Below are 23,645 nucleotides of genomic sequence, written 5' to 3'. Positions count from 1 at the left end.
AAAATGCAACATGGTTGATGTCACCTTTGAAATGGGGGGCATCTCATATGGGGGTCACCAAGGCAATCCTTTGAGTTCTGATTAGGGAAGTTAGGAGCTGGCCGTGGACCAGCTTGGACAGATGTTCTTCCGGGACACAGCAATGGTCATAGCCGACACCCATACAAAATGGCTGGTGCCCACACTGCACCACTTGTTGAATATTTTGAATTGACTCCTGGCTGTGAGCCTCTGTGGCTCTGATGAGCAGCCAGACCGCCCTGTCCTCATAGAACCTTCTCCAACAGGGACCTGCCCAATCGGTTGGGTCACCAGGGTGCCTTGGTCCAGATCTCACCACCAACCAATAGTGCCATCCCACCTAACCACATCGCTCATCCCCCATGTTTTATTTCAAAGACCTCCCCGTCTGAGTTCCACCCCCCCCCCGACTTCTGTGGCATCTCTCTGGGCACCCCCCCCAACACACACACCCCCAAATTTGAGTTTCTTGATTTCCAACAGAGATTTTTTTTTTTCTAAGAATGTAGTCACGTCACTTCCCACCCGTTGGTTCATGTCTATTATTGTTGCTGTTCTGCATTGTTGCTTTTCTCCATTGTGACACATGCATTTTCCATCCCTCCCACCCCCGCAGTGGCCGATGGTGCGGCAGGTTCAAATGCTGCAGATAGTGCAAATACCAGCCTAGTCAATGGTACGTCTCCCACAGCAAGCTTTCATCTCCCCACCCCCAACTCTGGGCTTGCCTCTCCCTGTTCTGGGCTGCACAGACCTTGGACATGCATGGGCAGCTCTGGGACAGTCAGTTCACATGGAGCAGATGCTTAGAGGAGATGCCACTGCCGGCCACGCAGCCCCACTTCCACTGGGGCTGCCCCAGTGGCAATGGCTCCTGTTGGGCCCTTGACCCCTGGTGGAGCCTAGAAGAGGGACGTGACATTGGCTGCAGATCTGGCCCTTAAGAAGCAGTGTCCCACCTGGTGTGGCCCTCTCCTAAGTACTTTCCTGGCCCCGGCTTTGAGAAGAAGGCCCAGGGTCAGGACTTGGGCTGCAGCAGGCCTCTGTGTCCCCCAGAAAGGCTCTGGTCCTCGACTGGATGATTCCCTTGAGGCAGGAGGACCCAGGTCAGGGTTCAGCTCCTGGGGCCCACCCCGTAGCATGGCTGAGCCACTGGTAGACATTCTTCCTCTTCTCTGTCACGGAGCACTTGGGCTCGGGCCTAGTTCTGTCCCGTGGACTGGTATTTCTTGCTGTTGCCTGTGCTGAGTCTCTGCATTCTTACTGGCCCCTTCGGGGGTGGGGGGTGGGTGCAGGGGGCTGCCACTGTACCTTGGGTCTGCCTCTTAAATTCCTTATACATAGGTGGGAAGGAATCCCATTCATTTGCCTCCAAGCCCTTAAAAGATTTCTTATCTCTGTACCCTCCCATCTTCAGAGGGACTCAGATATGTCCCCATCCCCAAATTAGGTAACATAAAGTAAGCCAGTCTTCTCCTGAACTGCCAAGAGCTCTTAGGGCTTGGTCAGGAAACCACCGCCCGATTGAAGAGAAGGGAATGCTTTTTTTCCAGCGCCACGCATCCCGGGCACTGGGCTGCAGGTTCCTCATCCATTATGTATCATTTACTCCTCTCCACTCCCAGAACACCTGGATCTCTGGTCTCACATCATGCTCCCATCCCCTGCCCCAGACCTCTGGCTGGACTCAAAATGACCAAGGATGGAAGCCCCTAGTAGATGTCAGGGGCTGGAGAAGACTCCCCTGCGAGCAGCGCCTTGCCAAGAAGGGCTAATTCGGGTGTGGGTCTATTTCAGGCACAGGAGGAGAAAGGAGGACAGCTTGGGGTGTGGGCGGTGCCATGTGTGAGGGAGGGGCAGCGAGAGATAACAGGGAGAACCAAACCAATGTAGGCAAATCCACGTGGCGGGTGGGGAGGAAAATAGGTGGCGCCCTATTTTCCCCAGGACCATGAGCTTGCTGGGCTCAGGGAACATACAGACCTCATCCAGACTGGTAGGGCCCAGAAAAGGACAGCCTCGCTTCTTACTGTAGTGGAAAACACCAAATATCCCAAGAAAAACCGCAGGAGAAGATTGGGAACCGACATTTCTTAACCACCTACCGTGGCCGGGCACTTTGCAAGAATCTATCTCCCTTACTGCTCACAATAACCCTGTGATTCAGGGTTCATTCTCCCCGCTTTAAAGATGAGGAAATGGAGGCTCCAGGAGATTAAGACACTAGGTCACAGAGCCAGAAAGTAGCAAAGCTGAAATTTAAATCCAGGGCTGCCTGGCTTTAAAGTGTGTGTCCCGCTTCCTGCTGTCTCATATAACTTCACAAGGATGTTAAGAACTTTTCCTCCCAAAGAAAGGATCCTGTGGTCAAAGATGTCTAAGACCCACTGGGTAGCATCGGTTTCTTCCTCGGTGCAGAGAGAGAGCCTGGACTGTGCCCATGTGAGGTGGCGAGTGACAGAGCCACGAAGCACTTCCCAGGCTGATTTGGCTGCAGGACCTTTCCTGGCTGAATGTCGTGGATGGGTAGGCCCCCCAAAATATGCTTTCAGAAGCAGTGCTCTAAGCTGTTGCTACTCAAAATGCCACTGGAGGACCAGAAGCCTGAGCATCTCCCAGGAGCCTGTTAGAAATGCCAGAATCACAGGCCCCACCCCAGACCTAGTGAATCTGTGTTCTAATGTGCTCTCCAGCTCCAGGCACTGAGCTGAAGGATGCTATGCTGACTCTTGGTGAGTGAGAGAATTAACTGTTCCTTTCACTTCCTTCATCTGAGCCAATTCAGGATGACCTGGATATGGAAAACCCTCAGGTGACAGGTTCCCCCCTACCCTGCTCCCCCAAGCCCCTCCCAACTGAAAGGTAGTTTTGCCCCCTTCATCTTGGAGGCATGATGATTGCCTTTTTATTTTACTATTTCTTTTGCATTTGTTAATATATTGCTAGTGACCTCATCACTCATCATCATGATTAACCATCCATCGCTCTTAACTCTGGACATTTACGGGGCACTTTGCAGTGCTTTTCATAAGCATGACCTTGGTTGAAGTTGTCGCCTTTCACGGAGGAAGAAATGGAGGCACAGGGAAGAAAAGGGACATCTCCCAGGCCTCCTAGTTAGTGGTCTGTCTCCCCAAAGCTGGCTTATCGGGCCATGGACCCTCCACATCCATGTTTTCCACACCAAGACCCCTACAGTGCAAAGAGAGGACAGACCCCTGTGGCAGAGCTGCTTCTGGCATCTGATGCAGAAGGGCCTCTGGGTTCCCCATTTTGGGTCCTGTCCCCCATCCCAGCTCCCCTGAAACCCAGCCCATGTTCCAGGTCCCACCACAGTTCAAAGGCCAGGCCAGCACCTATTGGCTGAGAAGTGCCCCCGAATGACTCCCTTGCTTCTGAGAAACCAGGCCATCAGCACCAAAGCACCCCCATAACACAGCTCCCTTCCTCGAACATATGCATTGTTGATTATTTTTCTGGCCACGTGGTCGCCATGGAAATGAAAGAGGAAATTGCTAGCTTGGTTAGTGGGCACATGCGGGCTATTGCATATGATAATATGCAATGCAAATAAAGGCCCCTTTGTGCCAGCTAACACCAACTATTGAAGCAGAATTCCCGGGTGCCCTTTAGCCCAGTTAGTTGCATTATTTTTAAAAATAAAAATTGTTGTCCTTCATTCCTATTGGCTCTAAAGAGACTTTTTTATTCTTTTTTCTTTTTGGCCGAGCTCACAACATGTGGAAGTTCCCAGGCCAGGCCAGGGATCAAACCTGAGCCACAGCAGCAACTCGAGCCACCACAATGACAATACCTGACCCTTAACCCACTGCACCACAAGGGAACTCCTGTTTTGTTTCTTAATCCAGTAGAAAGAATTTTACAATAGAGCATCAAGGGCTTTTCCCTCTAAACCCCGAAGTGAGTCACGGGCCCTTTTCTATGAGAGGCAGAGGTATCAGATCTGCACTGACCTTGGAGAGATGGCTAGCATAGGAAAGCCGCTTCTCTGCTCTGAGTCACCTGTAACATGGGTATGGTGGTGAAGGTGATCCATGAAACACTAACACAGCCTTAGGACTGTCATTAGGCTGCCTGTCCTGAACCTCCCTGCACCCCAGTTTCCTCATCTGTAAAATGAGAGTAATGAGGACCCCAACCCCTCCCGCCCCGCCTCACAGGGCGACAGAAAACTGACAGGAGGGGAGTTGCTTGCAAGCTGCCAAAGGCTCCTGAGCAAGCAGTCATCACTAAGGCAACTTTAAGGCACTCCAGGAGGTGAATATTGCACCCCCTTGTTACAGAGGTGGACGTGAGGCTAGGAGAGGTAAAAACCACACAGCTGGTTGGTGTTAAAACAGCGGCTTCAGGAGCCCAGTCCCACCAGAGCCACCTCCAAGCCATCCCCGGGGCTTGGGGCTGAGGGGTGGCTGCATTGTCCCTGACGGGGTAGAAACATGCACGTGCTCTGGGGCCAGCTCTCCTTTCCCTGCTGAAAGCTGGCAGAGACCCTGCTGAGGGTCCCTCCCTGAGCCCCACTTCTCATTTGTAAGTGGGAGCGATCCTGGAGCCCCCGGGGAAGGGAATGGGGAGGACCAGGTGAAATCGTGAATGACATGTAAGCACCTGGAACACAAGCCATGAAAATCTCTTTCACAGCAAAGGTCCAAGGGGGCCAATCTCAGAGTCCTGCTGAGGTGGAGAGGCCGTAGGCAAAGCTGGGGGTGAGCCCAGGGCACAGGAGGCAGGGGTTGAGCCACCAGGCAGCAGACACCAGTACCTCCAAGCCTGGGATCTTGAGGCAAAACGGGAGACAGCCTCCCAGGCAGCCCTTTCCCCAACATGAGGCAGCATCAGTCCCTGATAGGCAGGATGGGGGAGGGGGCACTCAGGGCCATCACAGCCATCTGCTGTGGCCTGAGTGGTCAACCCAGAATAAAGGGCACACACCCCAGTGGAGGGGAAGGTTCTGTAGCTTCCTCCGGTAGCCAGGGCACTGCCACTAGGTCCCTGGATACGTGTGGACACCTCAGAGCCCACCTCTCAGGGGCCCCTGCCCACCCTTTGGGGGTCACTCTCAGTGAGGCTAGAGAGAGGTTGTCTGGGTCCTAGCTTCACACCCCTTCACATGAGAAGGAGAAAGTGGAGTCATCCCCCTGGAGCCAGAAACTCGGAAATACGTTGACCAAACTCCTCCCCATTCTAGAATGCCCCCCCCCCCTTGCTCTCTCTCTCTTCTTGCTCTCTCTCTCTTGCACTCTCTCACTCTCTCATGTATTTCCCTTTGCCTCTTCTCAGCCCGCAAATGTCACCAACCATGTTAATCGCTGGGAACCTGAGAACTCCCACTCCTGCTTCCTGCCAGCCAACTGTGGTCCCTTTACCCTCAAAAGCTGCCATTTAATCTCTGAGATGCTCAGGACCAAAGTAATTCCCACAGAAGCGCTCTCTGCGCTGCGTCCCAGAGAGTCCCTGCAGCCACCTGGGGTTTGCTCTCATCGGGGGGCCTCCCCGGCCCCACCCCCCGAATAGAAAGGCAGAGTCAGCTGGGCTCTCCCTCCGTCTGACATGAATGTCCGTGGCCCTGTCGCATCTTCATGGTGACCGACATGTGTTGTCTGTTCTCTGTTGTCTGTTAAAATTCTTTGTCGTGTAGGTAAGATGCAGGATGGCAATGTGGACGCCAGCCAGAGCAAAGGTAACTGTTTTGTATTAACCTGTGGTCCCTGTGGCCCCGCCCCACTGATTCTGAGGGCCACACCAAAGGCAGACGTCCACGCCTATGGGCGCCTGACGTCTTTAGGGGAGTAGCTGTGATCACGTGATGCCAGGCCAAATGGGGTGTCACGGACTGAGGACAGGCCACCTGCAAACCAGCTTCTCCCAGCCTTTGAGCACTGCTGCCTATTCAGCTGAAGACTTGAAGCTGGTTCTTTGATATCTTTAGCGGCTAGGGGGTTAGGCCTCAAGCCCACCAGTCAGGCCTGTCCTGGAGGAGGAGGGGCTTGGCACCCATGGGTGGGACACTCTCTTTTAAGCCTCCTTTTTATCCATCTTCTGTCTGGTGACTACTTAATATCCCAGCAACATGGTCCAAAGATCAACTGGGCATAAGACAAGCTCAGCCTGAGTCCTGGGCCCAAGCCTGTATCTTTTCTGAATGTGGACAAAGCTGAGGAGTCATTTGGGGAAGGGACTGTGGGCTTGTTCAGGCCCAGTGGGGACCCCAGCCCACTCCTGCTGGAAATCTAGGATGGGGTCATGTCACACCCTGCTGTGCCCTGGATTCCAGATCCAGGCAGCCAGTGACTCTAGGACCAGGCTCTCCAATGGGAAGAGGCCAACCCCCCATCATAGAGCTTCTGTGCCAGCCATACACAGGGATCCAGGCGGGGGAGTGGGGGCCTCACCATGCTCCCCAGGGAAGGTGGGTGGGTGCCAACATCCCCATCCTGCAGGCTAACCTGTGTGTGTGCGCGTGTCTGTGCGTGTGTCCGTGTGTGTGTGCGTGTCTGTGTGTGTGCACCTGTGTGTGCTCTGCCCCCTGCAGCCAAACAGCAGGATGGAGCAGCCGCCATGGAGATGCAGCCCCTCAAGAGCGCCGAGGGTGGCGACGCTGATGACAAGAAGAAGGCCAACATGCACAAGAAGGAGAAGTCGGTGCTGCAGGGCAAGCTCACCAAGCTGGCGGTGCAGATCGGCAAGGCGGGTGAGCTTGCAGCCACAGTGAGCGGCGCGAGGGGGCACAGGGCACACGGGGGGCCCATAGTGGACCCTGCCCAAACCAGGCCTCATCACCTTATCTGCAAAGCCAGGGATTGTGTGAGACCCGCCCTTCTCGACCACACAACCAGTCCTTATATAGAACTTAGAGAGGCAGAAGAGTGGGGGCTTGAAGCTTGGGCCCTGGGGGCAGCCTTTCTGCATTCTTGCCCAGCCAAGCATGAGAGCCGGGACAAGTCCCTCCACCAGCTCTGAGCCTCCAACTCCTGCTCTGTGTGTATGAGATCCGGTAGTCCCTACTTCAGGCTGCTGTGAGGATTAAAGGAGATATATTACACAGACAGGTGCTCAGCACTTGGCCTGGGGGCCGGACAAGGGGCAGGTACCGGAGGGCCTGCCATTTGTAGCACAGGCTTTATCCTGGGCACAGTGGGAGCCCTGGAAGAGGTGTGAGCAAGGGGAAGGTGGGGACAGAGCTGAGCCCTAGAATGACCGCCCGAGCTACAGTGCAGAGGAAAGACTGGAGAGGCTGAGGACAGTGCCAGGAGCCCGGTGAGAAGCCCCTCGTCTGAGGCCCAGCACGAACAGGGTTTCCCAGCTGAGTTGGTAGCTGCAGGTGATGGCTGAGGATGGCCCTGCTGGCCCAGGAAGCTGAGCCCAGCTGCGAGGTGAGCCCAGCCTGCCTGCCGCAGCCTTGGCCTCCCTTCCCAGGCAAGGATGCAGCAAACACCAAGGCCTCCCCACCTGGCTGCCTGCTCCTCCGTGGCTGTCTCCCGGCTCTAATTATAGGCACCACAGCATGGAGAAGAGAGGCAAATTACAGGCTTGCTGTCTATATTTAAACTCGGAGGCTTTGGTGACAGCTCCTGGCTGCTGGGAGCTTGGCTTTCCGCCCTGCGACCGTCAGACAGGGATGGAACTGGCTCCACAGCTGGAGGTGGGGGTGGGGGAGAGATGGGCGCAGGGATTTCCTCCATCCCCACTGTGCGGAAATAGGGCCCTGGAGGCGGGGAACAAAGCAGTGAGAACAACTCCAAGGCGTTCAAAGTCCTCACCCATCTACCCCCTCCTCCTCGCCCTGGCCCAGCACTTCCAGGTTCACATCTCACCTCTGCTTCTCTCTTGGGCTGAATGAATGCCCTGAAAGCAGAACCTGAGATGGGTGGGCACAGAATTTGCAGAGGGGTGCTCTCTGGTGAGACCCCGAAAGGATAAGAGATGCAACAGGGCTGGGGAAGAAGCCATTCATAGCCAAGGTTTCCAGAGAAATCCTGGTCTCCACCAGATCTCATGGAGAGCCCTGGAGCAGGACTCCTCTGTAGGGTCTGACCGGCCTGACAGTGGTGAGGCTGGGCTTCTGGACCCTCACATTGGCCATTGGATATTAGCCCTCAAACTGGGTTGTGTGGACTCCCAAGCACTTTCTCACAAGGAAACTCCAGTCGCCCACATGCCTCCTCCTCTGGCAGAGGCTGCCAGTGCAGGGAATCTCAGCAGACCCGCACAAGCATAGCACATGCAGCAGATGGGGACAGATGAGCACGGGAGCTGGCAAGAGGGATCTGAGTAGTTAGCCACCTACAGTGCTATTGCTACAGGGCTTTCCTGGCCTGTGGGTCATTTCCCCTCCCTGAGCCTCGGTTTCCTTCTTCAAAGAAATCCCCCTGCTGTTTCCTCAGCCTGAAACATTGTTCCCCCCCCCTCCCCCGCCACGTCACCCCCTGGCTGCTCCTTTTCATCCTTCCCCTGGCTTCTCAAATAATAGCACCTCCTCCAGGAAGTCTTCCCTGGCCACCCTAGCTAAAGTAGCCACTGGGCCTGCTGGCTCAAGTCAGTTTTTTTTCTTTTTTTTATTGGTCTTATTGAGATATAATTTATATGGGAAAAGTTGCACACATTTAGGGAGTTCCCATCATGGCGCAGTGGTTAACAAATCCCACTAGGAACCATGAGGTTGTGGGTTCGACCCCTGGCCTCACTCAGTGGGTTAAGGATCCAGCGTTGCCGTGAGCTGTGGTGTAGGTTGCAGACGCGGCTCAGATCCCGCATTGCTGTGGCTCTGGCGTAGGCCGGTGGCTACAGCTCCGATTAGACCCCTAGCCTGGGAACCTCCAAATGCCATGGGAGCGGCCCTAGAAAAGGCAAAAAGACAAAAAGACAAAAAGAAAAAAAAAGTTGCACACATTTAATATGTGATGCATTTCGACACAAGTATGTGCTCATGGTACCGATCACCACAACCGAGGACCTAAACATACCCACCACTTCCAGAAACTTCCTATGTCCTTTCATGGATTTTGGGGGGTTTTGCTTTTGGGGTAAGAACATTTAAGATCCTCTTAAGCAATTTTGATGTCCACAATACCTCATCATTACCTATCAGCACTACATGGTTCAGCAGAGCTCTAGATCTTCCTCATCTTGCAGAGCTGAAACTCTTTACCCACTAAAAACAACTCCCCCTCCCCCCCTCCTAGCAGCCCCTGGCAACCCCCCTTCTATTCTCTGCTTCTTTAATTTGGACTGTTTTCAATTCCTCATCTAAGCCCTTCTGTGTCTAGCCTGTTTCACTGAGCATAATGTCCTCTGGGTTGATCCATGTTATTACAAACGGCAGGATTTCCTTCTTCTTAAGGCTGACTAATATTCTGTTGTACATATAGACCATGTTTTCTTTATCCATTCATCTGTCCATGGACATTTGTGTTGTTTTCTTATCTTCAGCCCATGTCACTTTCTGTCACATCATCCTGGAGTTTTTCTTCACAGCATTATCTGTATCTGAGTTACCTTATTCATGTGTTTGTTTCTTTTTATTCTTTTTATTTATTTATTTTTTTTTTTTTTGGAGGGCCACACCTGCAGCATGTGGAGGTTCCCAGGCTAGGGGTCGAATCGGAGCTGTAGCCACCTTCCTACGCCACAGCCACAGCCACGCCAAATCTGAGCCGGGTCTACAACCTACACCACAGCTCATGGCAACAGCAGATCCTTAACCCACTGTGTGAGGCCAAGGATCAAACCTTGCATCCTCATGGATACTAGTCAGATTCATTTCCCCTGGGCCATCACGGGAACTCCACTACCTCACCTCTAGAATCTCAGCTTCCAAGGGCAGGGACTCTGTCCTCTTTACTGCTGTGTCCCTAGTTCCTGGAATAGGAACTACTCTGTGCCTGAATGAAGGAGGAAATAAGTGGTACCTGCTGCACAACTGTTGTGAGCCATTCTTACTTATTCACGTGACCGCTCAGCACCCACCATGGGTCAAGCCACTGTCCTAGGGAGTTTACCTGCATTCATCACATTTGATCCTTACTAAACCACGTGAAGTGCAGTAAACATGCATCCCTACTGAACACAGGAGGAAGCTGAGGCTCTGTGAGAATCAAAGACTTGCCCCAGGCCACCAAGCTGAGCTGGAATGTGAGCTGGGGCCTGCCTCACACCAGAGCCCTCTTAGCCAAGGGTTGGGTCCACCTCTCACGTCCCAGGGCCCCTCACCCCCAGGGAACCCCCTGAGCAGGCGTCCCCCTACCCATGTTGCAGGCCTGGTGATGTCAGCCATCACGGTGATCATCCTGGTGCTCTACTTCACCGTGGACACCTTCGTGGTCAACAAGAAGCCATGGCTCCCTGAGTGCACGCCCGTCTACGTGCAGTACTTCGTCAAGTTCTTCATCATTGGTGTGACGGTGCTGGTCGTGGCCGTGCCCGAGGGGCTCCCCCTGGCTGTCACCATCTCACTGGCCTACTCGGTGAAGGTGAGGAGGGGCGAGCGGGGCCAGCCGGCCGATGCCGCTGAGGTGGGCTGCCCCCAGCTAGGGGGCCTGGGGGGTGGCCAATGGGGCCGGTGCTGGGGCTGAGAGAAGAGTTCAGTAGAGGGAGAGGGCATGTTGGAAGCTCAGCAAGAGAGTACCGGGGTCAGGTGTGTGGGGGGGGGCAGAACCCAGGGACCCTTCAGAGAGCCACCCCCAGCTCAGGGGCAGCCTCCACTCAGCCCAGCCAGTGCCACCCTGTGGGGAAGAGGCCCATCGTGGCCAGAGCTTCATGTCGTCTTTTTTTAAGAGAAGCCAGAAATCCAGACTTCATATAAACTCTCCTGATTTTAAAACATTGATGACCAACTCAACTTTAAAAAATAAAGTGCAAATAGCACTGGACAGACCCCAGCCTGCCCCAGTCCCACCAAACATGAGCAGAAGTCTCGCCATCCCAGTCATAGGCCCCACAGGAGCCTAGTACTTATGTGGATAATCTCAGAGTTTGTGCCCTGAAATTGAAAAGAGACAAACCTAAAACAGAAGATGTCTAGTTTTATGAAAGCCGCCTCCTCGCAGAAGATGGGCTAAAAATATGAGATTTTAAAACAGTTCAATACGGGCAGGTGGGCCTCTGAATACCTGGGGCCTGGAGGGTGCCCCTAAGTACCACTCTGATGTCTGAGCCCCACCCTGACCTGCTCCCAGGCCCATGACCATCAGTGGAGCCCAGACCCTGAGGAAGGGGGTGGGGTCTCACGATCACTGGGCCTCTGATCCTCTGGAGGGCCCTTTAGGACTGTCTCACTCCCAGGTCCTCGCTCCCTGGGCTCACCGTCTTCCCCTGGCCTGTGGTTTGCACACCTCAGAGGGCAGGGCCCTGCTCTTCTCTGTCCCAGGGCCCCGATGCCAGGATGTCCCTGCAAGGCCAGGGAGGCCTGGGCATGTTTATAAGCAAGGCATTTGCTCGGAGACCCTGGCAGAGCCACCCGAGGGTTGGGTGTGCGTCATTTTCCAGGCAGGCGTTTGGGCACGGCTCTGGCCGATGTAATTTCACACAGAAAAGAGATCTCAAAGCAGGTGCCAGAGAGCGGCAGCTCTGTGTAAAAGATACCGCCCTTATCATCTCCCTGTTTTGGGGTTCTCGGAGAAACTCCATCCCACAAACCAAAGCCCAAACGGGTCACGACATGGTGCTGATCGGGGGCCTAGAGATGGAGACCCTCACACAGCCAGGAGTCCAGGCTCTCACAGCCACCCAGCTGAGTTCGAGGTCTCCCTAAAGTTCAGAAAGCGTTGGTGTCAGGGAACCACATACAGGCATTTTTAGACCGCTTCGCCTTCTGCAGTTTGTGTCTCTGGCACCTGTGCCTTCAGCTGCCTCAGGTAGTGATACTTATACAGTCACCTGATGAACTCAGTACAGCCCCACCCTGCCTACCCAGACTGTGCCTGGCCCTACCCGCTGGGAGCTGCCATCAACAGAGTAAAGTTGACCACGGAGGTCAGCGCTGTCCCATAGAGATATAATGTGAGCCACGTGTGGGCTTTTAAATTTCCAAGTAGCTACATTAAAAAGGAAAAAGCAGGCAGGAACAGGTGATATTAACTTTAATAATGTAATTTACATAACCCAGGATGCCTGTTATAATTAAGCCCACATGTGGTATTGAATAATCTATAAATGATTAGTGAGATATTTTGCATTTCACTTTCCTAACGTCTTCAAAACCAGATGTGTACTTTACACCTACAGCATATTTCACCTCAGACCAGCCCTGTTTCTGGTGCTTAGTAGCCTCACATAGCTACCATATTGGGCAGCTCAGGCCTATGCATTCTGTTTTTAAATTTTAAATTTCATTTTATTGTTATTAGAGTATAGTTTATTTACAATGTTGTGTCAATTTCTGCTGTACAGCATAGTGAGCCAGTCATATATATATATATATATATATATATATATATATATATATAAAATATATGTATATATTCTTTATCTCATACTATCTTCCATCATGTTCCACCCCAAGAGACTGGGTATCGGTCCCTGTGCTATACAGTAGGACCACATTGCCCATCCATTCTAAATGGAATAGTTTGCATCTACCATTCTAAAGCCCAAAAGATGAACCCTCTTCAGATAGTGCAGACAGGCAGAGTCCTGACAGAATGGGGCCGTGAGGTTGAACAGTTAGGTTCAAATCCCCGCTTTAAGCCTCACTAGGTGTGTCATCCTGGTCAAGCCGCTTTGCCTTGGCTTCTTTGATTGCCAGATGCATGACAAGAATCCTTAAAGGTTGCGCAGGATCCTCATAATGTCAGACAAGAAAATCAACGCAGGAGAACTTTGCAAACTGTAAAGGGTGTTGCAAACTCAAATTGCTGTTGATCCTCTGTTCAACATACATTTATTGTTGCTGTTACCACAGGTTATGATGAGAGAAACTGCAATAGCGTATAATTCTACCAGTACCCATTTTTTTCAGTGACATGAACTGCTATTAAAGTTATTCTCCTTGCACTCCTTTTTTTACCCTTGTTGTAGAGTTATAACGAGGAGCAAAAATAAAAGAAATCAGATTCCTAGGCACAGACTAGAATGACATCTGACTCAGCCTCTAGCTACAGCCGTCTTTTCACATCTATCCTTGCCAGACAGGGTCACCAGGTCAAGAGGGCCTGCATTAAGAGGGGTGGTTCCTTGAGAGTCACTTTGTGTTATTTGTTTGAGAACCTGGAAGAAGCTAGGAGTGTGATGCTGAAAAGAGAGAAAAGGAGGTTGATATAAGAAAATTAATCATCTGGAGAGCAGGATTTCACTTTTGTCATTTTTGTTTGCTTGCTTTCTTGCTTTTTAGGGCCACACCTGCAGCATATGGAAGTTCCCAGTCTAGGGGTCGAATCTGAGCTACAGCTGCCAGCCTACACCACAGCCACAGCAACTCAGGATGCGAGCTGCTTCTACAACCTACACCACAGCTCTCGGCAACACCGGATCCTGAACCCACTGAGCAAGGCCAGGGGTCAAACCCACATCCTCATGGATATTATTCGGGTTCATAACTCACTGAGCCATAACGGGAACTCCTCACTTTGTTATAAATTTTAAAAGAAAGGATGTTGACATGTTAGGCATGTCAGTGCTGAGTAGTAGCATTATGGCTGATTTATTTTCTTTTTTGTGTATCTATATTTAAAAGGAATTTATGATTTTATCGTGAAGTTATGTATTCACTATAGACAAATAGAAGCTATAGATTTTTAAAAGAAAACAATGACAATCTCCTAAAATTCTACCACCCAGAAATAACGAGACTAATATTTTGCTTTTTTCCAGGTAGTGTCCCATGTCTATTGACACATATATACATCCTAAATGTATTTACTTTGGGTGAAACCAAAGTGACAATGAAAACAAGGCACTAGTGAAAAATGGTAGATTTGAAAAAATCCGTAACCAAATAAGGAATTTATCTCTGTTAGGATGTAAGAGACAAATATTCGAAGTAATCAGATCATTTATCATCTTTTTCTCTATTTTTTCCATAAACAACACAGATTACTTCTATAATCCAAATTACTAAAGCCAATTAATCAACTCTTTTAAATGGCTCAAGGAATTTTTTTAAGGGGAGTTCCCACTATGACATAACAGGTTAAGGATCTAGTGTTGCAGGGAGTTTTTGTTGTGGCACAGTGGAAACGAATCCAACTAGGAACCATGAGGTTGGGGGTTCAATTCCTGGCCTTGCTCAGTGGGTTAAGGATCCGGCATTGCCGTGAGCTGTGGTGTAGGTCTCAGACACGGCTCGGATCTGGTGTTGCTGTGGCTGTGGTGTAGGCCAGAGGCTATGACTCCAGTTAAACCCCTAGCCTGGAACCTCCACATGCTGAGGGTGTGGCCCTGAAAAGACAAAAAGACAAAAAAAAAAAAAAAGGATCGGTGTTGCCACAGCTGTGGCATACGTTGCAGCTACAGCTCAGATGCAATTCCAATGTGGGAACTTCCACATGCCACAGAGGTGACCATAAATTTTTTTAAAAAAATAATAATAATAAATAAAAAAGGAGAAAGGGCTGCACATATAAAAGGAGCTCAGATGTCAGAGGCTGCAGCAACCAAGATCCTTTGCACACGCCAAAGGGGCAGTTCTGCCTCATTTACTCCGAGTTTCCAAAGAGCCCTCAGCTCCCTTTCCTCACTGTCGCCCTCTCACCTGCCCCTCCCCCAGAAAATGATGAAGGACAACAACCTGGTCCGCCACCTGGACGCCTGTGAGACCATGGGCAACGCCACGGCCATCTGTTCAGACAAGACAGGCACACTCACCACCAATCGCATGACAGTGGTGCAGGCCTATGTGGGTGACGTCCACTACAAGGAGATCCCTGACCCCAGCTCCATCAATGCCAAGACCATGGAGCTACTAGTCAATGCCATCGCCATCAACAGCGCCTACACCACCAAGATTCTGGTAAGTGGCGCAGCTTCCGCCAGAAGGAGCAATGACCAAGGGCAATGCAGAAGTACTGGACAGGTCGAATCATAATTTTCAATCCTACTGATGTATTTTGGGGTGGTCAGATAGCAAGCAACTTGTTTCTCTTTGACTTAGGATGTTTGCAGGACAAAAAAGAGATTTTTGTTTATTGTGTTTTTTGGATCCCACTGTTGCCCTCCCTGCCAAAAAAAAAAAAAAAATTTTTTTTTATTAGTTAGCTTTTGTTATATAACTACTCCAGAATGTAGTAGCTCCAAACCAAACTGCGTATTTAGCTCACGATTCTGTGAGTCAGGAGTGGGCCTCAGCTGGGGGACCACGTTTCCCCACATGTTTGCGGTGGCTCACGTGGACAGCTCTGCTGATCTTGGCAGGACCTTAGGCTTATCTGGGATGACCTAAGCTAGGGTGGTTATTCTCTGTTCTGTGTGGTCCCACCTCCTTGAGCAGGCTAGCCTGGGCTGTTCAGTTGTCATTTTGCTGCATCCTGTTGGCCAACTCAAGTCCAGAGCCCTGCCCAGACTCAAGGAGTCAGGAGGTAGACTCCTTCTCTAATGGGAGGAACTTAAAGTCACAGTGCATAGGGCGTGGATTCAGACCGGGGACAAATTGTGGCCCTTTACACAGTCTCCCACTGATGATGTTGTTGTGAGTAATGGTAGTGGTATTACTAGTTTTGATACGAAAAACTCTCATATTCCTATCTCAGCTAAGCCACCTCATCATGCTGGAATCCCTCTTTGCTTTAGAAGCACAGATTGCCTCTTTGTAATTAACCAGTATTTGAATGAAGAGAAATACAGGCTTGTCCACACGGAGCTCAGTCGGCTCCCAGGGTGTTTCTGCAATGCAAGCATCTGGGTGAGCAGCTGAGCTCTCCTGCTTACCCTCCAAACGTGCCCCAGCCCTGACCTCTCCCTTCTGCCCCTGAGCCAGCCCAAGCCTTTAAAAGGATCAGGTTGGGTTGCGAAAGCTGCCAGCAGCTTTATCAAATCTGGGAGAAGCTTGGGAGTCAGTGGTGAGGAGCCAAGGGCTGGTGGCGGATGCAGGGGTGAGGGTGGGGGGCCCTGCCTGCACGAACTGCACCCTCCACTGGGGCTGAGCAGCTACCCTGTTACCCCAGAGCTGCAGCATCCCAGAGCCAAAGGCTGGGAGGCAGCACTGACAGAAGGAGAAAGTAGGTCGGGAGAAAGCATGCAGATGGGTGACAGAGAATGCTGGGGGTGGGGCGGGAGGGAATGCCAGAAATGATGGCGTTTTTATCTTCTTCCCACCCTCCCCCCACCCCCAGCGCTTGATTTCCCCTTGATTTGGAAACCAAGGGAAACCAGTGATGCTTTATTCTGTTTCCCAGCCCTTTCTAAAATAACTGAGATGCTATTAATTATCTTGTCCTGCAGATATGTCAGAGAGGGAGCGGGGCAATTCCCAGAGCAGGCTTTAGGTGATGGGGATGGCCGTGTGGGCAGAGCCCAGCAAGATGGGCTTGGATTGAGATGTGTGTCATGCAGATACAATAAAAAGAACTTCTGGGATCTTCCAGAAGGACTGCAAGACATCTCTGCAGCGATAAGTCTCAATTAGGCTATGCTTCACAGCCCTGGTGGCAAAGCTAAATTCTCACTTCAAGATGTGGTTGACTAAGGCTGTGTCCAGGTGGCTTAAAGGACAGGACGCCATTGGTCCACCCGGGGAGAAGGCAGAGCTGCCGAGGCTGAAGAAATCTCAGGACCTGAGAACAAGTATCCTTGGTTTGTGATCAAGCCTCTCGGGCACCAATGTCCCTTTATATGCCTTGAACCCTGGCTTCCTAGGACCCCTGTGACTCTCTTTCTGGGGCTTCCCTGAAAAAACCTGGTCATGTGGTTCTCCTTGCTGGGGGCTGGTAGCCATCAGTGTGGAAGGAACAGCAGAGGCTGTTCTGGTATGACTAGGTGGTGATGAAAGCCAGACAGCCTGGGGTCAAATCCCCTCACTAGCTGTGTGACTGTAAACAAGTTACCTAACCTCTCAGTGCCTCAGTTTCCTGGGGGAAGTGATAGGTGTATTGTGAGGACAAAATGCATTAGTAAGTAGAAAGTACTTAACACAACATCACCCAGCACATGCTCAGCACTTATATTAGCGTTGTCATGAGTGATTAGCATTGTCATTAGCAGTAAAATCAGCCAAAAGGGGATTATAATTTGTAGCCATGAAAATGTTAATCAATAAATGAATAGACAGCAGAGGCATCAGGGCTAAAGAGAGAAAGGGTTTTGCCCAAAACTACACAACAAATTAGTGGCAAAGCCAACTTACAGATACCTTGAAGCCAGCTGTTTAGTAGGGTGTTCAGATTCAGTTCTTGGTTATTGAAACCAATCCTGCAGCATCATTAGCATTAGGTGGTCTTGGAAGAGAAAGCCTGGAGTTCAGAGGGTCAAAGACACAACCTGGACTATGAGCCACCTTGGGATAAGGCGCTCCCAGGCACTGCCCTTCTAGGCCCAGAGTCAGCTGCTCAGTCCAGGGTGGAAGTCCATCCACCCTCCAGACCAGGCTGGGAAATCTAGACTGCAGGACATCCTTACCACTCAAGAGGAGACGGGCAGGAAAGGCACACAGTGTCCTCACACTGCCTATCAGCTTTGGATGGAAAATGAGCCTGGTCTGAGAAACAGATCCCAGCAAGGCTGTATTTCCCCCTACATGAGGGCATGAGTCTTCTGTGTCTTCTTGCTGCCTGGGGCAGGCTGTGGGCTCTTTGACAGTGAGGGATACAGCTGAGTATCTCTACCCACCCCCGGCATAGGCTCTTGGGAAGCTCTGGTTAGACGGGTAAGATGAGTGAATTGACTGGTGGATAATCAGCGAGATGAGGACTGGGTAGGGAGAGGGATAGAAGGATGGGTAGGTGTGGATAGTTACATAGATGGATGGATAGATGGGTAGATGGCTAGATGGGTGGATGGATGGTTGGATGGATGGATGGATGGATGGATGGATGGATGGATGGATGGATGGATGGATGGATGGCTGGCTGGCTGATAAATGAGTAGAATTGATTAGAGGCTTAGGACAGGGAAACCTCTATGTTCTACTTTCCTATTCTTGTGGCAGCAAGAAGTAAGAGTTGGCCCTGATCCCAGTTCCAAGGCCAATACCAGTGCTCTCTTGGTACCTTGAGCATGCTGAGCCGATCTCTTCTGACACTGCTTTCAGCTCTCTAATCTGCATTGATCCAGAGACTTCTGAATTAGCTAATGCCTGTTACTCTAAAAATTTTTTTAAAAAAACTAATATTTGCAAGGGTGAGTTGTGTGGCTGTAATCTACATGCATTCATGGACTTTAGGGACCACCTTCCTGGTCCAGCCTCCTCACTTTACTCTGGGGTCCAGAAATGGGAAGGGACTTAGGCCAAGTCATCCTGTGGGTTAGTGGAATTAGAATCCAGATGTCCTGACACCCAATGCAGTAAGCAAAGGCTAAGGGCTTGGGCTCTGAGTCCAATAGACCAAGGCTCAACCTTCAGCTCTAGCACTAAGCACCCACATGTCCCTGAGCAAGTTACCTAACCTCTTCCAGGCACCGTTTTTCAATCTATAAAGTGAGGGTACAGTTCATCATAATCACTAACATTCACTTAGGCAGACTCCGCGCTGAGTGCTTAACCTGTGTTGCCTTGTATGAGAACCCCATGAAGTGGGTGATATCTCATCTGCAATTCATAGATAAGGACACTGAAGCTGAGAGGAGTTAAAGAACATGCCCAGAGTCCCAGAGCAAATGAGAGGCTGAGCCAGGATTTGAATCCAGGTCTGTCCAGTCCAGAGTCTGCATAGCTCACCACCACTCCATGCCCAACTCCCCTGGCTGCACTTTTGCCTTGAGGCATTTCCAGGGTTGCTGTGACAATCAGATGAGAAGATATATGTGTGACTCCCCACATAGTGCTTCACATGAAGCAAGCGCCCAGTCCATGTCAGTGATTACTCATATGACCTCTTTTGTTATTTCTGAGCCTTGCCTTCTGTAGTTTGCCACTGACTAGCTTGACCCTCCACATCCCTGCCAGGTAATCAAGGCAAATATCACCAATCCTATCTTGAAGCTGATAAAAGAGAGCTACAGAAATAACAACTAACCTGCCAGGATTGCTCCTGATGCCAGGTGGCAGAGTTGAGCCCAGAGCATTCTGGAGGCGTTTTCTGAGCGGGTGAGGGGACAAGGTCATTCCAGGCAGGGCCACAGCCCAGCCAGGGCCCAGCAACCTTTCAGGAGGTGTGGCAGTCTGTGGCCCGGGCCTTTCTCCGGGGGAGAAAGCATGATGAGAGGAATGCTGAGGGCATTCTGTTGGCAGCAGATAAGCCCTTAATAGGCCTTCTCCTCACAGTGCTCAGACTCGCCCAGGCAAGATGGGGTGAGGACCAAAGGAGGCCAGAAAAAGCGAGCCAGGGGGTCCTGTCAGAGGGCCCGCCTCAATGCCAGGCCCCATCCCTTCTGAGGATGCCAGCACTTTCTTCTTCCCACTCCGACTTCCATCATTAGGAGCAGCTTGCCCTCTGAAAGAAGCTACACGAATCTTCTTTTAGTCAGAAATTGCTTCCCTACATCAGACATCCTGGCACACCCTCAGATGTGCTTTGTCGCTGCCTGACTCTTTGAACGTCATGACTGCTACTTGCTTCTCACTGGTTGCCCTGCTGCTTCTCAGAGCCACAGCTGCACTTTCAGCGATGGAAATAGCTCCTTCCTCAGACTTCAGAGGCACCGAGCTTTCTCAGAAAACATCTTCCTTTCCCTCCCGCCTCTATCCTGTGTGCCGAAGCCACCCAGGTGGACTTTATATTTTATGAGCCCTCTTTTAAAGTAGGTTGACACGACAGTTAACATTTCAATTATTCAGCTGAAGACAGGCATTCATGGAGCTGGATTGTTAGAAGTTTATGGTGTGATTTCTGAAAACATCAACTAATAAAAGAAAAACAAATTTCCTTGGAGCCCCTGAAGTTCTGGAGGAAGGCGAGAGAAGGGTTGTCTTGGCAGGATGGATTTCCTGAATAAATAAGCCTAACTTCACTTAGTTAGAAACCCCATGTCTTCAGTCTACCCCATTCCCAAACTGGGGGTCTTGGTACCCCCAGAGAGCCCCAGTAACCCCCCACGCAAAGCAGAAAAGATCTGCTTGATTGTGTTTCTCACAAATCTTAGAACAATATCTCCTGGGGGAAGGATAAAGTGGGGAGGTGACTCTAAGAAGCAGGGCCTGCCCTTGAATTCTGATCTCTAGGCTCCAAACCCAAGGTGCCACTGAATATTCAAATGAGCCTCAAGACCCCTGAGTCAAACCATCTTTACCTGAGGTTCTGGCCAAGAAAGGGGTTCCAGAAGGCACAGAAAACCCTGGAAGTGACTTAGCCAGGCATTAAGATGGGGCAGTAGGGCGGCCCTTTATTCTGGCCTGTGATGTGTCAGGGGCCTTTATGTTGGACTCAACAGCTGTTTTGGTTTTTTATTTTGCTTTGCTTTTGCAAATGCCATCCCTGGAAGAAGAATTTAAAGCAAGTAACCCTGGCTGAGGGGGTTTTTTTTTTTTTTTTTTTTTTTTTTTTGCTTTTTAGGGCTGTACCTGCAGCATATGGAGGTTCCCAGGCTAGGGGTCAAATCAGAGCTACAGCTGCCAGCCTATGCCACATCCATAGCAATGCAGGATCCAAGCCCTCTCTGTGACCTACACCACAGCTCACAGCAATGCCTGATGCTTAACCCACTGAGCAAGGACAGGGATCCAATCTGAAACCTCATGGTTCTCAGTCGGAATTGTTTCTGCTGTGTCACGACAGGAACTCTGGGAATTCCCATTTTAACAGAACTGATAATCCTTGTATCCCACCTTGTCACTCTTCACACACACACACAAACCACAGAGCCCACATGGGAGTTCCCATTGTGGCACAGCGGAAACAAATCCTACTAGGAACCATGAGGTTTCAGGTTTGATCCCTGACCTCGCTCTGTGGGTTAAGGATCCAGAGCTGCCGTGAGCTGTGGTATAGGTTGCAGACATGGCTCGGATCTGGCGTGGCTGTGGCTGTGGTGTAGGCCGGAAGCAACAGCTCCGATTTGACCCCTAGCCTGGGAACCTCCATATGCCGCAGCTGCGGCCCTAAAAGGACCAAAGACAAAAAACAAAAAAAAACAAAAAACGCACAGCACATATGTACAACACACACACACACCGTCCTGGACACACTGACCTTAGGCCTGGACAGCCTCTGGGGAAGGTCCCATGGCCCTAACCCCTCTTACCCCTCTAGAGGCCTAGCACCTGAGAGGGTCCCAGGAAGCAGAGCCTCAGATGAAAAATCTGGAGGCCAAAATTCTGACCAAATAGCATTCCACCTGGCCTCCCACTGGAGGCCCTCCACATACACAAACACCAAATTAATTATTCAATTATTCATTCAACACATATTCCTTGGTCACCCCACAGTGGGAAGCAAAGATTACCAAGACAGACACAGCCCTCCCCCACATGGACTCTAAACCAATCACCCACAAGTCACGTGGTTAACCAATCATCTCAGATGCTAGTGAAGAGAGGTAGGGCTTCTGGCAGATCATGTGCTGAGGGCTCAGAGCTGAGAGTAGCTGAGGGCTGATCCTAGCTCAGCCACTTACCAACAGTGTGGCCTCGCCTCTCAGGGCCACCACCTGCATGTGGCCATAACAACAGCCTGCCTCCTAGGGAGCTGTGAGGATATAGCTCAAGACACATTTGAAAGCTTAGGAAAGGGTGGGCAGAGTCAGCATTCAACCAGTGGTCACTACTGCCACTGCTCAGGTGGCCTGGTGGTCCATCTGGGCAAAGGGAGGCTCCTCTGCCAGTGCCTGCCCTCAAGGGGGAGTGGCTAGAGATAGCCAGTAAGCATAAGTTGTTTTCTAATATGCTCTCACAAATACCATTCTATGGCAATTGCTGCCCTTTGCTGTGCTATGGTTGTTGCATTGTTTTGAGGGGGAGTGAAAGTAGGAGGTGAAGTGTTTTGTTTTTTTTTTTTTTACTTTGTGCCTTTTTATTCTTTTTTTTTTTTTTTCCCACTGTACAGCAAGGGGGTCAGGTTATCCTTACATGTATACATTACAATTACGTTTTTCCCCCACCCTTTCTTCTGTTGCAACATGAGTATCTAGACAAAGTTCTCAATGCTATTCAGCAGAATCTCCTTGTAAATCTATTCTAAGTTGTGTCTGATAAGCCCAAGCTCCTGATCCCTCCCACTCCCTCCCCCTCCCCCTCCCATCAGGCAGCCACAAGTCTCTTCTCCAAGTCCATGATTTTCTTTTCTAAGGAGATGTTCATTTGTGCTGAATATTAGATTCCAGTTATAAGTGATATCATATGGTACTTGTCTTTGTCTTTCTGGCTCATTTCACTCAGTATGAGATTCTCTAGCTCCATCCATGTTGCTGCAAATGGCATTATGTCATTCTTTTTTATGGCTGAGTAGTATTCCATTGTGTATATATACCACCTCTTCCGAATCCAATCATCTGTCGATGGACATTTGGGTTGTTTCCATGTCTTGGCTATAGTGAATAGTGCTGCAATGAACATGAGGGTGCACGTGTCTCTTTTGAAGTTTTTTTAATTGTGGTGAAATATATGTAACTTGAACTTAATCATCTTAACCATTTTAAGTGTACATTTCAGTGACATTAAGTACATGCACATTGTACAACCATCCCCTCTACCCATATCCAGAACTTTTCATCTGCCCCGACTGAAACACTGTTCATTCCCATTAAACACCAATTTCCCTTTCTTCCTCCCCCTCCCCTAGCCTCTGGCACCCACCCTTCTATTTACTGTCTTTATAAGTGTGACTGCTCTAGGGATCTCACATTAGTGGACTCATACAATATCCATCCTTTTGTGACTGGCTTGTTTCACTTAGCATAGTGACCTCAGAGTTCATCCATGCTATAGGAGGTGTCAGAATTTCCTCCCTTTTTAAGGCTGAATAATATTCCACTGTAGGTGTCGATCACATTTTGCTCATCTATTCATCTGTCAATGGGCGTAAGTTGCTGCCACCTGTTGGCTATTATGAATAATGATGCTATGGACTTTTTGGTGTACAGATATCTTCTCTAGTCCCTGCTTTCAATTCTTTCTAGCTATCTACCCAGAAATAGAATTGCTGGATCATACAGAGGTTCCAATTTCTCCACATCCTCGCTGACACTTGTTTTCTGATTTTTTGTAATGGCCATCCTAATGGGTGTGAGGTGGCACTTGCTGGTGACATTTTTTAACTCTCATTTTTGCAGATGTTATTTATAACTTGTAAATCTTCAGGTCTTCATTCCTAGATCTTAGCTCTAGCCACTCCCAAGAATCCCACAACAGGAGCATGAATTGTCCTCATAAAGTCGCATCCACAGCTGCACCTAGCACTCCCAGAGGGCCCAGTGCCCATACAGGGAAATGTGCTGGACACAGCGCTGTGCTGGGAATCAGGGGGTAGGGGGGCAGCCCCAGGTGTGCTACCTCTGCAGGTGTGTGACCAGGAGCAAGTCACTCCCCACCCCACCCCCTAGCCTGCTGCCTGTCCCTCAAAATCAGTGCCTTAACTCTCTTACAGAAT

At 50.4% G+C, this 23,645-nt stretch overlaps 1 protein-coding gene across 3 annotated transcripts in view; it reads left to right on the top strand.

The window, feature by feature from the left end:
• Positions 1-23,645, top strand: part of ATP2B2 (ATPase plasma membrane Ca2+ transporting 2) — a 136,615-nt gene that overhangs the window by 74,907 nt on the left and 38,063 nt on the right. For all 3 annotated transcript variants that reach the window (XM_047780812.1, XM_047780829.1, XM_047780819.1), the window contains exons 8-12: positions 638-697; positions 5,678-5,719; positions 6,572-6,730; positions 10,294-10,508; positions 14,741-14,983. In XM_047780812.1, the coding sequence (XP_047636768.1) occupies positions 638-697; positions 5,678-5,719; positions 6,572-6,730; positions 10,294-10,508; positions 14,741-14,983 (719 nt within the window). The remainder of the gene's footprint in view (positions 1-637; positions 698-5,677; positions 5,720-6,571; positions 6,731-10,293; positions 10,509-14,740; positions 14,984-23,645) is intronic.

This window comes from Phacochoerus africanus, chromosome 1, assembly GCF_016906955.1.
Source record: "Phacochoerus africanus isolate WHEZ1 chromosome 1, ROS_Pafr_v1, whole genome shotgun sequence".
NCBI lineage: Eukaryota > Metazoa > Chordata > Mammalia > Artiodactyla > Suidae > Phacochoerus > Phacochoerus africanus.
Note: the sequence above shows the minus strand (reverse complement) of the source record. Positions and strands in the feature narration are given on the sequence as shown.